The sequence below is a fragment of the Silene latifolia genome, chromosome 11, assembly GCF_048544455.1.
Source record: "Silene latifolia isolate original U9 population chromosome 11, ASM4854445v1, whole genome shotgun sequence".
Classification (NCBI taxonomy): Eukaryota; Viridiplantae; Streptophyta; class Magnoliopsida; order Caryophyllales; family Caryophyllaceae; genus Silene; species Silene latifolia.
Genome location: NC_133536.1, coordinates 94,558,649 through 94,577,718, shown reverse-complemented (window position 1 = coordinate 94,577,718; position 19,070 = coordinate 94,558,649). Strand labels below are relative to the sequence as shown.

General features: G+C 36.9%; 1 protein-coding gene across 1 annotated transcript; it reads left to right on the top strand.

Annotated features, from left to right (window-relative positions):
• Positions 1-17,596: 17,596 nt before the first annotated feature.
• On the top strand, positions 17,597-18,823 carry LOC141613685 (uncharacterized). The gene has a single exon (XM_074432427.1). It carries the CDS (start codon positions 17,597-17,599, stop codon positions 18,821-18,823), a length of 1,227 nt encoding a protein of 408 aa, XP_074288528.1.
• Positions 18,824-19,070: the final 247 nt, after the last annotated feature.

The window sequence follows — 19,070 nt, the reverse complement described above, 5'->3', positions numbered from 1 at the left end:
GTATATGCGTATCTTGTATTCAAAGCAAGATGTCTCGTGCTTTTTGGTTGAAAAGGAGATCGAGGTTGAAATCATTGATCCAAAATAGGTTGATCATTTTCTTTTACCAACGATTTAAGTTGACGCTAATGTGTTCACTTAATAAGGTAAATAGAAAAATCTTTGAAGAAGTTTAAAGAATTCAAGGAATCACGATTTAAGTCGTGATGGGATTATCAAAGTGAAGACTTTGATATAAGCCAAAGGAAATGTGATATAGTATCACAAGTTAATCTCTCTTAGCACGCATTATGGAATAATGTGTGATTAGATAAGAATTCAAACGCTATTCGATATGGTTTGGATTTCAATCAAGTTACTTTGAGTTACTTGATCCTTTTGGGGATTTTATCATTTTGTCTAATTTTTTTTTCCACTAAATCGAATCATATGAGATATAAAATGGTAAGGGTACCATGTTTGTAAGTTTTCACAAGAAACAAATACTCATTTTTCCCTCTTCAATTATCACGAGTACGACGGGTTTGCGGCTCGTGAAGCTGTCTTTCTAAAATACAAGTTTATTTTTAGAAGACAGAGTGGGAGAAATTATTCAAGAGCCACAAAGAATGCCACAAAGAATGTTATGTCGCAAGAAACTGGTCTTTCTTGGCTACATGAGACGTTTTGTGTAAGACGTTGTTTCTTCAAAACCTAGGAGGTTAAAATTCATCACTTGTTAAAAATGATGAATTCATGCTACTTTGAAGGAAGTAAAGAGCTTATAACTTACACAAGAAATCGTTTGATTCAAATTGATTACTTCTAGAAAGTAATGAACATATGACTTACATAAGAGTGTTTAAGTCACAACTCAATATAAGGCTTAGAGCCATGAAAATCCGAAATAAAAAGGCTTGATTAGTTGCAAAGGGTTTTGCACTAATAAAGAGAGATTTCCAGCAAGATTGGTTGCAAAGGGTTTTGCGCTAGTTGAAATGCTTAAGTCTATTTGGATCTTCTTAGGGATTGTGTTTCATTATGAGTTATGAAATACATAGCAAGTGAATCTAAAACCCACTTCTTCAATTGGAAGGAATGTATTCAATACATATCTTGAGTTTTGAAGATTCTTGCAATCCTAAGATAATGTGAAAACTTAAGAGAGGGTCTTAAGTAGGACATCAATGAGTTGGAATCAACATTTTGGATCATGTGATAAAACATTTCTCGATAAGTCGAGAAACTGTGTTTATACATGAAGTTTAGTGGGAGTTACGGAAATTTTAATTAGTCCGATATGTGGATGACATATTGATCATTACGAATGATTTAAGACTTTTGGAGTAATATAATACATCTTTAATATCCGGATCTATGAAGATAAATCCACATGATATTAGCGTCAGTAAGAAGTCTTATGTTGATAAGATTCATGACTAGTTCAATTAAATTGAACATATTTGATTGATTTCATTTGCTTCCGCTGCCGAATCAATTAAAAAGAAATGATGTGCAACACTTCATATACTTGGAGTATGATGAATTATTTTCAAAATCGAAATTTAAGTAATCTTTACCTAGTATATAAAGATTACCCTTAAGTGCTTGCAGAAGCATTAAGGAAGTAAAGCAAAGTGTTTATGATGCAACTTTGTGTAAGGGTGTTACACAAGTGACAATTGACAATTGAGGTTGCGCATGGTTTCCGACAAAACCATAATCAAAACACATTAGGATGGTTAAGATACCATTGTGGCTATGATAATTAAGAAGTAGATTTTCTAGAATCGTTCTAGGCAATAAAGAACAATGAGAGATATTTACAACGGAAATTGAGTACACTTGCAATCATGAGATGTGCAAAAGGATGAGTCCCGCACACCGTGAAAACAAAGTGGGAGCTATTCTAAGGCTAGAGGGCCTATGTCTTGATTGGATCTCGACACGTACTCAGAAAGTTTTGTAATGCAAATGTATACATTACAAAGGAAAACGAGTATGTAGTAAGGTTGAGTAAGGTGCAAGAAATTGATAAAACCTACTAACCAAAGCCTTCTCAAAGGCTAAACATGATGAGTCATGTCATTTCAATTGAATTGAAATGAACAACTACGTACAAGATCAAATTAGATTATAGAACATGAAATAGTAATCAGGCATTGACTATTCATGTGTGATAATCGCATTTGTCGTTCGAGTTTTATTTTAAAACTTTTTATTATACTTTGTTACATCCAAACGGGTTGTAGAGACAACGTTGAACCCCGTTAAAGTGAACACGGATTAGCATTGTATTCGCCCATAGTCACTTGTATGAGGTGACGTCTCGAAGTGACTAGAGTGTGATGCGATTGATGACAAGTTCAAGTGCCATACAGTCATGTGAGATGACTAGTCGATCACATAGGCAGATGTTAGGAACACCTTGTCGGGCCTTATGACCGCTTATAGAGTTCTGGCAAATTTATATAGCCTGGTCGTGGCAAGAGCTGCTATAGTATTCTAATGAGTCGATTCTTTTGACTAAAGACTGTTCACCTAAGATGGCACAGTTTTCGATTAACTTTGATTTGTGTTACTACGACCTTCGTAAATGGGGTCAAATGGGCATATTTTGGGTTATGATGCTGTGGCTAGTCGAAGGAATGAGTGCGATAGGAATTGTCCACCCCTTGTCAGGGTTAAAACAATATCTCAGGGCCACTCGAGGAGTAATTAACTGGAAATGCGTGGCCACGCTCGGAAGGTATCCAGAGTGGATAAATCCGGTCAATCAGTTATTCTCCAGATCGAGGAAACCACTCTCGATATGATCACTTGCAAGTACGACCTGAAAGACACCTTGCATTGAGTGGGAGATAGTAATAGGACAAGAGAATTGGTGACGCACACTTGTCGAGGACAAGTGGGAGATTGTTGGGAAATGTGTCCTCAACAATAGTGCGATCACATGATTTAAATATCATTATTAAATCTCATTTTAAGAATACAATTGGGAAGTAATATTGTTCTTGTCAAACCGGTCAACATATATCGGTAATGATTGGCTGACTAGAGTTTGACATTACTGTCGTGTGACGGTGGTGATCAGTTGACCCCCTAGGTCATACCTAAAGGGCAATACTCTTAATTGATTATTTAATTAATCGTATAACGTTGCGAGTTAATTAAATTACTTGAAAATTGACGGACGATTTTGGAAGTAAAATTTACGTATCAAATTGAAATGTGATTAAATGAGATACGGTCTGAGTAATTGAATTGTATCATTACTCGGATGAAATTATTGTTTAAAGAAACAATCGGAATTGAATGAATTATTATAAATACAATCTGTTGTGATTTATAAATTGGTAAAATATTTTGGCACAAGTAATTATGAAATTACTAAGTCGATTTTTGTATGTGACGTATTTTTATTAATACGTTGATTTTTAATGTGTTAAAAATACATAACAAATTTATGTGACATGTGACATGTGACATATTGACAATTGACAAAAATAATATGGACTCCATATTAAGTATAAGTGCCGAAATATTAGAGGAGTTTTAGGGTTAAATTGTGTTGATATTTTAAATAGAAAACATAATGATGAAAAGCTAAAGTAGCCATGCATGCCTACTCACCTTGTGAAGACAAATGAGCCCATGCATTGGCTCCTTTCCACCTCCTCTTGGCCGGATTTTTAGAGAAGAAAAACCACTTGGTTTTTCTTCTTATTTTTGATATACACCATAATGTAATGTGTGTATTATTCATTCTAACTACTCATCCAAAATACAAGTTCTAGTGAGAAGAAAAATCCTCTCTTCTTCTCTCTTAAAAACCGAAACTTTTATGTGATTTAAAGAGTTTTGGTTCAATTTTCTACTAAGATTAATATTATACTAGTACTTATAATATTAATTAGATTAAGTGAAAGCCTTGGGTATAAAGCTTGGGGAGAGATCTTATACTTAGATCTTTGTTCTTCCATAAGGATAAGCTCAAGAACAAGAGAGAAAGGTGATCTCTCTTGTGCCCTTTAATCCGAAATCTATAATGTAAGGACAAGATTTCTCCTCTTTTATATTATTGTTTGCATGCATAAAATCCGTTTTAATTTTATGACAAATTATTTAGACATATATGAGTATGTTTAAAGTGTATATGAATCTACATTTCCTTCAAGCGGGGCTTAGGTGGGAACGGCTGCGGTCCCCCACTGGCGGTGAGTAGTATCTGTTGCGATAGGTTCTCTGGCAGGGCTACACACTTTGGTGTGTAGTCAGATATGTGGAGAAAGGGTGGAGTTGTGGAGATTGAGATGTGCTGTTTGAGTTGTTTATAATATGGTTTCTTTGCAGCTGTTTTTTTATGTAATTAGTACTGACCCCGTTTAAATGTTTTAAAAACTGTGGTGATCCATTCGGGGGTGGTGAGCAGTTATTGAGCGGGTATGAGACGATGCGCATGGGATAGCTGGGATGAGTCACCACGTTGCTGTTTTAGAAGTCTTCCGGTGTGTCGAACACTTTTAGTTGTTTAGTATTTGACAGTTTTGAGAACCTTTGTATTTTCTTTTATCAGTTTCGGTTTTGGCTGTAAACTTTATTATTATTAAAGTACGTTTCGTTATTGTCTATTTGATTATCATTGCCTCGGGTAACCGAGATGGTAACACTCCCATGCCTTAAGTGGTCCGTGGTGATGAGAATAATGAGAAGATATAACTAAGGATTTAGTATTAGTGAGTTACGAGGACGTAACATTTATCTTAAGAGGAGTAGGATGCGATATAAAAGAGTTTCATGGTTGTGCATGTTGTAGTATAATTAGAAGTAGAGTGTTGGTGTAGCATAAAGGATGGATCTTTGTTGTGATTGATTTTATTAACGGTCATGGCCGTGCTTGTAGTAGTTCGATGTTTAGGAATGGGAGAATACTTTGATAGAGTTGACAGTTGGATGATGATGTTTATGAGTTCGATGGTGTTGACAGTTGGATGATACTGTTTATGAGCGTGAGTAAACTTCGAGGACGGAGTTCCTTTTAAGGGTGGTATAATGTAATATTCCGTTTGATGTTTATGAATGTCTTGATATTGGATTCGCTAGTGGATAATGTGTTAGTGAGACGGAGCTAGCGGCATTGGTGGAAGGTATTCGATAGTGTACGAAGCTAATGTAGAGAGGCTATGATGTAGTTGATACCATATCTTGAGCCGTGTTGTGGAGGTATGCATAGTTGGTGGAGTTTGTTGGAATATGTGTCCTCCGACAATAATGCGATCACGACTGTTGATCATGATGATCACATGTTTAAGTCTCATTAAAATGAATACAATTGGGAAGTAATATTGTTACTGTCAACTGGTCAATATATATCGGTAATGATTGGCTGACTAGAGTTTGACATTACTGTCGTGTGACGGTGGTGATCAGTTGACCCCCTAGGTCATACCTAAAGGGCAATACTCTTAATTGATTATTTAATTAATCGTATAATGTTACGAGTTAATTAAATTACTAGAAAATTGACGGACGATTTTGGAAGTAAAATTTACGTATCATATTGAAATGTGATTTAATAAGATACGGTCTGAGTAATTGAATTGTATCATTACTCGGATGAAATAATTGTTTAATGTAACAATTAAATTGAATGAATTATTATAAATACAATCAGTTGTGATTTATAAATTGGTAAAATATTTTGGCACAAGTAATTATGATATTACTAAGTCGATTTTGTATGTGACGTATTTTTATTAATACGTTGATTTTTAATATGTTAAAAAATACATAACAAATATATGTGACATGTGACATGTAACATATTGACAATTGACAAAATTAATATGGAATCCATATTAGCTAAAGGTGCCAAAAATAGGAGGGGCTTTTAAGCTAATTAATTGTTTAATTAGTAGCTAAACACAATGATTGTTTTGCTTTAGTAGCCATGCAAGCCTATGGTGCATTGTGAAGACAAACCATTTCATGCATTGGCTCACCCAAAAGCCCCCCCTACCACCCGGTTTTTGATGTGAAAAACCATCATTGGTTTTTCATTTTTATTTTACCTATTACTCTAAAATGTGTTAGAAATTAATTCATTCCACTCATCATCCAAAATATAGTTTTAGAGAGAATTAAAATCCTCCCTTTTATCTCTCTAAAAACCGAAATAGTATAAGAGTTTATAAATATTTTGGTTCCATTTTTTTCTACCTTGATTAATATTATAACTAGTATTTGTAATATTGATTTAATTAAGAGAAGCCTTGGGTATTAAGCATAGGGATAGATCTTACACTTAGATCTTTGTTCTTCCATTGGAATAGCTCAAGAACAAGAAGAGATAGGTGATCTCTCTTGTGCCCTAATAGCCGAAATCCATTTTGTAAGGACATGATTTCTCCTCTATTTATATTATTGTTTGCATGCATAAGATCCGTTTCAATTTTATGACAAATTATTTAGACATATAAGAGTATGTTAACATGTATATGAATCTACATTTCCTTTAATCGGTATCAAGAGCCACGGTTGTTTGCATGCAAATTGGTTAAAAGTTTTTCCGAGTTATATGAATAACAAAATAAAACTTGTAAAATTTGTGTTATTATGATATATCACGAAATTATTACATGCATGTTAATATTTCTGGTCCTAAAGTGTTTTAGGATATTTTGGTTAATTTTTCGGATTTTTATTGTTCATATTTTACAATAATGGCATTTAAATGTGATTTTATGAGTAAAAATGTCATTTTTGGTCTAAAAATAGCTATACTTCGAATTTTCACTTGGTTTTTGGATATGTTGTTACATATATTATTTTGAGATAACCTGTAAAGTTTCATAATTTTTGGACTTGTTATGCTCGAAAAATGAATTTTTCATTATTAAATTCGGATTTAAGAGAAAAATAGGTTAATATGAGTTAAATTTCGAATCTGGTCATAGAAAATTAATATGTTGTCACATGCAATTTTACAAAATGTGTGTAAAATAATTGGCTATAAAGAAGTCTTTTAGCATGATTTATGAATTTTTGAAGAAAAATTAGCATAAATAGTGACATTATTAGTGTAAAATTAATAAAACATAATCTATGACTTAGGAAAAACGTCTAATGTTGCATTTTATTGTATTTTTCAGATCTAAATTTGAAAAGTTAATGAAAATAATTTTTCCATGTTTTTATGATTATTTTATTAAATATCGATAAACCGCAACATTGTTTTTCCGGAAATTTTTCGAAATTTTTAACCTAAGATTTTGAACATTATGAGTGTCATGGACTTTTCCAGAATGTTCATGAATTTAAATTTCAAATTTTGAATTTATTTGAAATTTTGTGATTTATTTGAAGTTTAATAGCTTATTTTTGTAATTTTGGTCCATTTATGAGCAATTTTGTAAATAAAAGTTAATTATGGTCAAATTATTAGTGAAGACTATATTTTGAGTCCTAAGAGGTTAGGGTAATTAACTTATGCATAAATATGAGTTTATGTATTTTTGTGATTATAAAATGTTGAAATCACGCAAATCCGTAAAAACCGAGTAATATACGATATTGGCTAATTAAAAGGCGATTTAGCATAAAATTGAGCATGTCCATACATATTATAATGCTGCATTTTTCTTTATGATTGTCATAATTTTAATTTATGTAATTTTGAATTATGTAATTTTACTTAGTATGGCCTTAGATTTTAATTGGTATTTCCCGAAATGTATGGGAATATCGATTCGGTTGTAATTTTTATTGTGATCTCGTATCACCGTTTTGTAATTTAATAGATTTATTTTATTTTAGTTACAAATGTATAATAGGAAATTATGTAATTTATTATGTAATTTTATTCATTCCGGAGTTCCAAAAGACGGATTTCTTCAAGAATGGCGATACATAAAGACGGTGTTACCTCGAGATGTGTGCCACAACCGAAGTTCAAGGGACCAATGGAGTTGGTTTCCGAATATGTAATAGATTAATAGTTTTTCTATTTTAGGAAAGGCCATACTAGGATTTATTTATCTTTATGCTTGCATTTTATTTTATGTCACATGCATCGCTAAATCGCCATAACTAAACATGCATTGTCTTATTTTATCGAGTTTATCGACCGTGTCAAATATAATTATCGTAGTTCACCGCTTTAGTTCACTTAAAACGTGATAGATAATAATTTGACATGACCTCTCGCTAAAACTATCAATTGAGACATAGCCTTACCAAATAGTAGAAACCATGAAAACCTATTTCGCGAGGGAGTGCGCTCGGCCCCACCGGGGTACAAACCTTGTTACGTAGGGGAAGTGGGTGATGAATGTTAATCCACCGAATTCATGTTGATGAGGGATGTATCGGCCCCACCGTGCCCAAGTTAATGTGGGTTTGGATCATGGACACATTTATTCGAAATTTGGATTGAACTCAACAAAAGTATTTGATAAGGGATGTATCGGCCCCACCGTGCCCTTGTCGATGTGTTTTGGGCTATAGATAATTGTTAATGTAATATTATCGACCAAGAGTTCTAAAAGTAGAATCGATTAAACGTTAATCCACCGAGTTATATTGATAAAGGATGTATCGGCCCCACCGTGCCTAAATCGATATGAATTTGGGTCTTGGAATCATTTATCTAGTTGGGTAGAGGTCACTAGAAAAATGCATAAAACTTGTTTAAATCATACATTTTTACGAGTATAATTAAAACGACATTTGTTTTACTCCTTATATTTTGTTTTGTAGACCACTTCTTATTCATAACAAATGGCAACACCAACTCCTAATGCTACACCACTCGCTACTTCATCTTGGCTCCGATCCTTTATGGACCGATGTAAACTTGAAAAGAATGGGTCAAATTTCTCCGAGTGGGATGCCCAACTCAAATTAGCCGCCGAAGGTGACGACAAGCTTCGTTACCTTACCGAGGCCTCTCCACCCGAACCCTCCACTAGGTCCACCGCGGCCACGAGGGAAGCCTATGAGGCTTACCAAAAGGAGTCCGCCGCAATGAAAAATGTCTTAATATTTGCGATGGAGGCGGACCTCCAAAGGAGAGCCTTCAAAATGGGCAATGCTAATGAGATTTACTCCAAACTTGTGACCATGTTTTCACAAACTCCGCGGATCGTCCAATATGAGGCGGCCGCGGCATTCTTTGATCTCGACTTCAAAGAGGGCCAAAAGGTTAGCCCTCATGTTCTCAAACTCATGGAGCTTGTCGAGACCTTGAAAATTCAAAAGGTTGAAATCCCCAAAGAACTCATCGTAGATAGGATTCTACACTCCTTGTCTAAGGTCAAGGCATATGTGCAATTCCGGGTGAATTTCAACATGCAAGACAAGGACGTGTCTCTTGAGGAGTTGCACAAGTTACTTGTGCAAGCCGAGAGGGACATGGGGTTAAATGTGAACCCTCCCAAGGATGTGCTTAACATAAGCACAAAGAGTAAGGGGAAGTTCAAGAAGAATGGGAGAAAGGGTAAAAAGCAAGCTCCCACATTCACCAAAGCTAAGTCTTGTGAAGCTAGCACCTCCAAAGTCAAGAAGGGTCCTCTTGACAAATGCCATTATTGTAATGGCATGGGACATTGGAAGAGGAATTGTTCCAAATACCTTGGTGATATCAAAGCTGGAAAGATCACTCCAGTAGGTAAATGACTAACCTTCTTTTATGTTTCTAAATTCAACTATGGTATTATGATGCAAAGTTGTGATAATGTATCTCCCTTTTATTGTAAATAGGGCCTCCACCAAGCAAAGACAAGGGAAAAGAAAAACAAGCATGAGAAACCATGGAGAAGCTAAGGATAGCTTTTATGGAGCTTTGTTTTTCATTGTCTTATTTTAAGTTATGTTTTGGATTCTAGAACTTTAAGTTTCCGTGTTCGACATGGAAAAGTATTTTGGATAATGAGTTGTATTTTGGATGATAGTGACTTGGTTTGCAACCCAAGTCACCCGTTTTATCATTTATCCTTTTAATGTTCTAAAATTCATCTTTAAATGCTTGCGTTTTGAAACATAAGATTATTCACTAAAAGTGATCTAATAGACAATTATAATGACGGGTTTCATTATATGTCCACATGCTTAAGGCTTGTGTATGATCATTTATAAAGTGACTTTGAGTCTATGAACTCTCTTAAAGGTATGTCAACCACCAAGTACACATATGAAATCAATAACAATTAGTCAACCTATGAGGTAGTCCTCCTTATACTTCAACATCATTAATTTGTGTCTCATATGCTATCTTTGAATGCTTAGTGTATTCATTCTAAAGATAGAGTGGGAGAAAAATGAGGACACAACACACAAGGCAAGATATAATTGTGTACTTGTGTAAATGAAGATCTACGCAAGAGAGAATGATTTGAATGAAGGTATATCTATTTACATAGTATACCAAATAGATGAGATCTATAGTCTCAAGTTAGTTCTAAATGACTTAAGAGACCAAGTGAAGTAATCATAAGAGTTTATTCTCAAGATAACTACACGAGGAGACCAAAAGAAGTTTTGGAAGAAAAATGACTAATGTAAAGTCTTAACAAGCTTTTGACTAAGGTTATGAATCATTTGACCAATAGTTTCAATCATGAGTTTTACTTAAGAGCCTAAATGAATCATAGTAACATACTAGTTATGATCAAGTTGCAAAGATTGATATTCCGATATCTTCAATAGCCAACGTTTTAACCACGCAAATGTCGTTGTTTAACCTCGCTATGAAATGGTTAAACCTCCTTCCGAAAGGGTATTCCAAAGGACCTATTCTAAATATTATTTGTATTTGAATAATGACATTGCTACACATCATTATGACATGAGTGTGTTAGAGATTTAAAATCTCTTTCCGTAAGGTTGAGATGAGACCACTTCAAAATAGGCATTTTGAAAGGATATGATGGGAACATATATGGTTTTATCCTAGTAACTTGGCAAAGCGATTTATATTTATATTCTTGACAAATTTCGATTAAGAAGTCAATTTCGAAATATGTAGAATTGAGTGGGAGTTAGGAAATTCTCATGTGAAGACATAGAATTTAGTGGGAGCTATCATCCTTGAATGTATAAAACTCATTACTCATTAAAGAATGACGAGCTAATATCTTCTTTCATAAAGAAGCTTTTGAGTTTTCAATTCTGGATGAAAATGGACAATGATGAATCCAATTACATCATGAGATGTTGGATTAGTATTAAAGAGATACACATCGTATCAACATTTACATAGGTTATTCATATGAATGAAAAATGGGATTACCATTAGCAGTCATGGTAGTTCATTGAACCTGAGAACGGTTGATCTCATGATTATTAGTAACTAATGTTTCCGCCATTAGAATAATCATGTACATGTCCAATTATGAATCATATGCATAAGAGCATGATGATTGACTTGGTGAGCCATAATAGAAGCGTCATGAATTCTCGAGTAGAATCCGATGAGCGATTTCAGTGATTGACGGATGTTCTATTGTGTGTCAAGAGTTTGCACATATTGTAGAAAATCCGAGCACATATGAGGATTTATGAGAATCCCAAATCTTTCAAGCCCAGAAAGAGAAATGAGATGTTTTGGAAAGATACTTGGTTAAATAAGAGGTTATTCAAAACAATCTTTCCTAATAAAGCTAGGACTTGTGAGAAGTACTAAGCTAATAATCTTGTCAATTGTTACAAGATTCTACAAAACATATACCTAGTGCATTGTGTGTGGATGGAATACTTGATCGGTACAAGTTATATTATTCATCGCAAATTCGTTCGTTATGAGATGAGCGATGAGAAAGTTCTTTCAAGTTAAAGAACCAAAACCAAGGTCAAGAACCTTAGTGTGTACTTGGTAAGATTCATGCTATGAGAACATGAATGTGAAGGAAATTGCAAGTGCAAGAAGTTTGAACACATGGACACATGGGATGTTAAACTTCTATTGCAATCAATAAGTGTTTACACTTATGATAAACATCACAAGGTTGTAATATGATATTGACTACCCGAGTGTGATGTCGACATTTGTCGTTTGAGTTATTATTAACTCACTTGGTACATTGTTATATCCAAACGGGTTGTGGAGACAATTGAACCCCGTTAAAGTGAACATGGATTAACATTGTTTTTGCCCATAGTTACTTATATGAGGTGACGTCTCGAAGTGACTAGAGTGTGAGGCGATTGATGGCAAGTTCAAGTGCCATACAGTCATGTGAGATGACTAGTCGATCACATAGGCAGACTGTTAGGAACTTTTGTCGGGCCTAATGACCGCTTATAGAGTTCTGGCAAATTTATATAGCCTGGTCATGGCGAGAGCTACTATAGTATTCAAATGAGTCGATTCTTTTGACTAAAGACTATTCTCCTAAGATGGCACAGTTTCAGATTAACTTTGATTTGTGTTACTACGACCTTCGTAAATGGGGTCAAATGGGCATATTTTGGGTTATGATGGTTGTGGCTAGTCGAAGGAATGAGTGCGATAGGAATTGTCCACCCCTAGTCGGGGTTAAAACAATATCCCGGGGCCACTCGAGGAGTAATGAATCGAAATGCGTGGCCACGCTCGGAAAGTATCTATGACAGATAAGTCCGGTCGATCGATTATTCTCCGGATCGAGGAAACCACTCTCGATATGATCACTTGCAAGTACGACCTGAAAGACACCTTGCATTGAGTGGGAGATAGTAATAGGACAAGAGAATTGGTGACGCACACTTGTCGAGGACAAGTGGGAGATTGTTGGAATATGTGTCCTCCGACAATAATGCGATCACGACCGTTGATCATGATGATCACATGTTTAAGTCTCATTAAAATGAATACAATTGGGAAGTAATATTGTTCTCAACTGGTCAACATATATCGGTAATGATTGGTGACTAGAGTTTGACATTACTTGTCGTGTGACGGTGGTGATCGTTTACCCCTAGGTCATACCTAAAGGGCAATACTCTTAATTGATTATTTAATTAATCGTATAATGTTACGAGTTAATTAAATTACTAGAAAATTGACGGACGATTTTGGAAGTAAAATTTACGTATCATATTGAAATGTGATTAAATAAGATACGGTCCGAGTAATTGAATTGTATCATTACTCGGATGAAATAATTGTTTAATGTAACAATTAAATTGAATGAATTGTTATAAATACAATCAGTTGTGATTTATAAATTGGTAAAATATTTTGGCACAAGTAATTATGATATTACTAAGTCGATTTTGTATGTGACGTATTTTTATTAATACGTTGATTTTTAATATGTTAAAAAATACATAACAAATATATGTGACATGTGACATGTAACATATTGACAATTGACAAAATTAATATGGAATCCATATTAGCTAAAGGTGCCGAAAATAGGAGGGGCTTTTAAGCTAATTAATTGTTTAATTAGTAGCTAAACACAATGATTGTTTTGCTTTAGTAGCCATGCAAGCCTATGGTGCATTGTGAAGACAAACCATTTCATGCATTGGCTCACCCAAAAGCCCCCCCTACCACCCGGTTTTTGATGTGAAAAACCATCATTGGTTTTTCATTTTTATTTTACCTATTACTCTAAAATGTGTTAGAAATTAATTCATTCCACTCATCATCCAAAATATAGTTTTAGAGAGAATTAAAATCCTCCCTTTTATCTCTCTAAAAACCGAAATAGTATAAGAGTTTATAAATATTTTGGTTCCATTTTTTTCTACCTTGATTAATATTATAACTAGTATTTGTAATATTGATTTAATTAAGAGAAGCCTTGGGTATTAAGCATAGGGAGAGATCTTACACTTAGATCTTTGTTCTTCCATTGGAATAGCTCAAGAACAAGAAGAGATAGGTGATCTCTCTTGTGCCCTAATAGCCGAAATCCATTTTGTAAGGACATGATTTCTCCTCTATTTATATTATTGTTTGCATGCATAAGATCCGTTTCAATTTTATGACAAATTATTTAGACATATAAGAGTATGTTAACATGTATATGAATCTACATTTCCTTCAGAGTTGGTGTTAAGAGTTCATGTTTTATAGGTTGGGGTTTTGTTTTGAGTTCTTAGTTGCGTTGTTGTGTCTTGATTGAGTTAGTATGTTTGTTTTGAGTATGGGTTGAACTTCGGGGACGAAATTCTTTTTAAGGAGGGAAGACTGTAATACTACGGTTTTCTATGTCTTTGGGTACTCTATCGAGTGGGGCATACTCTGTCGAGTAAGTAAGTTGTTTTACAAAACAGTGTTCTGTCTGATGGGTACTCGATCGAGTAAGTATGGCACTCGATCGAGTAAGGGTCACTCGATCGAGTAAGTTACTTACTCGATCGAGTAAGTTACTTTTGCGGGTTGTTTTAGTCGGGTTTTGTTAGTAACGCGCGATTGATATATTAAGCTTTCCGTCACTTTCTTCATCATTTGTATATTTTATAAAAACCTTTCAAGAGAGAAAAGAAGTTACGTTGTCTACGTTCGTCGCGTTACCATCAAATCCCAAGGGCTAAGGTTGTCGGATCGTCACGTTCTTTACGCCGTGGAGTTCGTCGTGTCGATGGTAAGATCCTTGTATAGTTTTTATGTTGTTTCGTCAATATTGATTAAACCCTAATTAGGTAAATTTAGGGGTTTTGGGTGTTTGATTGGCTTAGTAGTAATTGCATGATTGTATATGTGATTATAGGAGGAGATTCGTAGAAGAGCATTTTGATTAGCTACTTGTGATGGTCTTGTGATGGCTTATTTCAGGTAGGATTTCCCTACTCAGTATTGGTTACATAATGTTGATGTTGTTGTTGTTGTTGTTGTTGTTGTTGTTGTTTTTGTTGTTGTTGTTGTTGTTGTTGTTGTTGTTGTTGTTGTTGTTGTTGTTGTTGTTGTTGTTGTTGTTGTTGTTGTTGTTGTTGTTTTTGTTGTTGTTGTTGTTGTTGTTGTTGTTGTTATTGTTGTTGTTGTTGTTGTTGTTGTATCTCATATCGTTGTTGAATTGGTTTTGGTGATTGTTGATAGTATAATGTTGATTGGTTGTGTAACCGTCTGTGATCTTCGGGGTGCATCCCTGGCTGAGTGGAGTCACTTGCGGGAGTGGCTGCACGCCCTTGATTCGCCTTCTGTGGAACCCGCCACAGAAGGGATGTGCACATTAATGAACATGGGTTTATCGCTCGATTGAGATGAGCGGGGCTTAGGTGGGAACGGCTGCGGTCCCCCACTGGCGGTGAGTAGTATCTGTTGCGATAGGTTCTCTGGCAGGGCTACACACTTTGGTGTGTAGTCAGATATGTGGAGATAGGGTGGAGTTATGGAGATTGAGATGTGCTGTTTGAGTTGTTTATAATATGGTTTCTTTGCAGCTGTTGTTTTTATGTAATTAGTACTGACCCCGTTTAAATGTTTTAAAAACTGTGGTGATCCACTTAGCTGGGATGAGTCACCACGTTGCTGTTTTAGAAGTCTTCCGGTGTGTCGAACACTTTTAGTTGTTTAGTATTTGACAGTTTTGAGAACCTTTGTATTTTCTTTTATCAGTTTCGGTTTTGGCTGTAAACTTTATTATTATTAAAGTACGTTTCGTTATTGTCTATTTGATTATCATTGCCTAGGGTAACCGAGATGGTAGCACTCCCATGCCTTAAGTGGTCCTGGAAAGGCACTTGGAGTATGGGGGTGTTACATGTACGCACCATGGCTGGCGAGCCTTACTACGCACCACGGCTGGCGAGCCCTCCTCATGTACGCATCGCGGCTGGCGAGCCCTCCTCATGTACGCATCATGGCTGGCGAGCCTTACTACGCACCGCGCGCGGCTGGTGAGCCCTCCTCATGTACGCACCATGGCTAGCGAGCCTTACAACACACCGCGGCTGGTGAGCCCTCCTCATGTACGCACCATGGCTGGCGAGCCTTACAACGCACCGCGGCGGGCGAGCCCTCCTCATGTACGCACCGCGGCTGGCGAGCCATCCTCATGTACGCACCATGGCTGGCGAGCCATACTACGCACCGTGGCTGGCGAGCCCTCCTCATGTACGCACTATGGCTGGCGAGCCTTACAATGCACCGCAGCTGGTGAGCCCTCCTCATGTACACACCATGGCTGGCGAGCCTTACTACACACCGAGGCTGGCGAGCCCTCCTCATGTACGCACCATGGCTGGCGAGCCCTCCTCATGTACGCACCATGGCTGGCGAGCCTTACTACGCACCGCGGCTGGTGAGCCCTCCTCATATACGCACCGTGGCTGGCGAGCCTTACAACGCACCGCGGCGGGCGAGCCCCTTCATATCCGCAACACAGCTGACGAGCCTTTGTCCGAAAGCAAGATACGACCCAAGGACATATCCGAAGATGCCTCAGGTATGACTCTTTCTTATGGCTGGCGAGCCGTTGTACGTAGTCTAACAGACATTAAACGACCTGCACGAACAGTCGACATACTCTAAACGGTTCCCGATGACAAGTTCTTGGCTCGTACCCTCGAGTCGCCTTGGCGTCGCCCTTCCCGATGGCAGGTCCTTGGCCCGAATCCTTTTGAGCTGCCTTGACGTCGCTTGGGTCTCCAGGTTGTAATCTTCGACTGACCTGGGGACTCTACTTTGACTTTCGCCCTGTCCAAGATTCAGTCAAAGTGGGGGCTCTGTAGATACCCAGTATTTGCTGAGACTCCAACAAACACCCGATGATTATCGGACTACAACATGCTTTGGAATCGCGGCGTTTGATCGACAGTTTGTGTACAACTTTACGTCAGAAAACTTAAAATGATTTCGAAAATAAAAAATTTCAAAACTTTTCAAAAGTACCTGGAGTGTTTAATGCATGAAGACGGGGTCGTAATGACACTAACTAGAGTCAAAATCGACACCGGATCAAAAACCGACTCAAAATTCAAATTCCGGCCCCAACAACGAGTCAAACCGAGTCAAACACAAAAAAAACAAAACCATTCAAATGCTTCCATGTTAAGATTTCCCGGGATCATGCATGGTCAAGTACCAAACATGTGCATACAAATCCTAGGATAGAACAAATCATGATTGCATTTGTGTGAAAGCGACAAGACACCTCAAAGACGTGCGACGTGGCTCACGTCTCTTTGAGCAGCCCAGGTGGCCACGTCGCTCAAAACTCACACAACCACTCATTTCCCTATAAATACCCCTCAAATGCAACCATTTGAAGGTTACGCGAGTGTCCGCCCCCTCTTTTCTCCCTTAAAATTCTAGACTCGACTTCCTAAGTCACAATCCGACACGTGTTTACGACCTACCGATCGTAAACACAAGCCTTACACATTGTTTGGTATCGTCATCGTGCATTAAATCACTTGACCGACCATTGCAACCACTACACCATCACTAAACTTAACAAAACACTCTTTTTACTTACTAAAATGGTTTTAAACCGAGTCTTTTCCGACCAAACGAGTTGATACACTTACGTCGGTTTCTCGCCATAAGCCAAGCATGTAAGTATGAGGGTGTAACTGATTCATCCCCAATACAGAGAGAATGTTTAACCTAGAGAGAGAAAGGAGAAAACGCAGTCATCTCTAGGTCGTGCAATTTCTTATTTCTGACTGATTTCCTGATTGTTTCACAATGGTTAGGAAATCAACAAGATCGTCTTTTGCTAAGCATTCTAGTCCAAACAAAAATAGGAATTCTAATACTTTTGCACCATTACAGTTAGAAAAAGAGAAAATTATTGGCAAGCCGAATGTGGAGGAAGGGCAGAAAACTAAAAGCATTAACGAAATTGAGGGGATTGCTCCTTTCTCCACGGAGGAAATTCTGGTGGAGGACGTTGAAGATTCTGCATCTGAGAATGAATCTGAACCTGAGAAAGAGAACGCAATAGATGATGAAGGAGAATGGTTTCAGAGACATGGCAAAAAGATTATTCAAATGTTAGATGAGGAACCAGAGGAACTACTCCAATTGACAGAGGAAGATGTACAAGAGGAGATTACCTACTGGAGGCAGGCAGTATATGGGTTTGTTGTGGGGGGCAATCCTCCATGGCAGATCCTAGAGAGTTTCCTGAAAAGGATATGGGGTAAGTACTCAATTGATAAAATATCATTCCTACCAAATGGAGTTTTCTTGGCACGTTTCCAAACAACTGAAATGCAGCAGGCAGTCCTAGGGAGTGGATACTTCCTTTTTGACAATAAGCCTTTAATTATAAGGCCATGGCAGCCTGACATTGATCTAGAAAAAGAGGAAATTAAAAGTGTTCCAGCATGGATAAGACTTAAAGGCTTACCTTTGAAGTTTTGGGGCCACAGTCTTCCAAAACTTGCTAATCTGGTTGGCAAATATGTGAAAAGTGATGCTGCCACAGAGAGTAAAACTAGATTAGGGTTTGCTAGACTTATGGTTGAATTGAAAGTTGATCAAAAATTCCCCTCACATATTACTTTTCTGGATGAAAAGCAGAATAGAATCCAAATACCTGTGGAATACGAGTGTAAACCTAGTACCTGTAACAAATGCAAACAAATAGGGCATGAGCAAATTAACTGCAGGAAAGGATTACACAAAGAGGTTAAGAAAATTCAAAAGGTTTGGAGGCCAGTTCAAGAGAAGAAAGTTCAGGCTCCAATTGCAGCTGTCAGCACAGCACATGATCCCAGTACACCATTGGAACAGCCTGTTCAGTTCAGAAATGGGACTATATCCTCTGTCAGACTCCCTAAACAGGGTATTGATGTCAGCTCAACGACACAAGGATCTCCTACTTATAAAGAGGTCTTGAGTGGCCAGAGCTCTTCTAAGGAAGGCAATGTGCATAATGGTAATGAACCTCCTAATTTACCTCCATGATTAAGCTAGGATTTTGGAATGTTAGGGGGTTGAATAGGGAGGAAAAGCAGAAGTTTGTGAATAATTTTCTTCATAAGAATAAAGTAGCTGTTTTTGGTCTCTTGGAAACAAAAATAAAAGCTAGCAATAAGAATAAAACTATGTATAGGGTTTTCCAGGATTGGAGTCTTACTTCCAATAATAATAATAAACACCCGGGGGAAGAATTATTGTGCTTTGGAAGCCTCACTGGGTTGACATTCATATA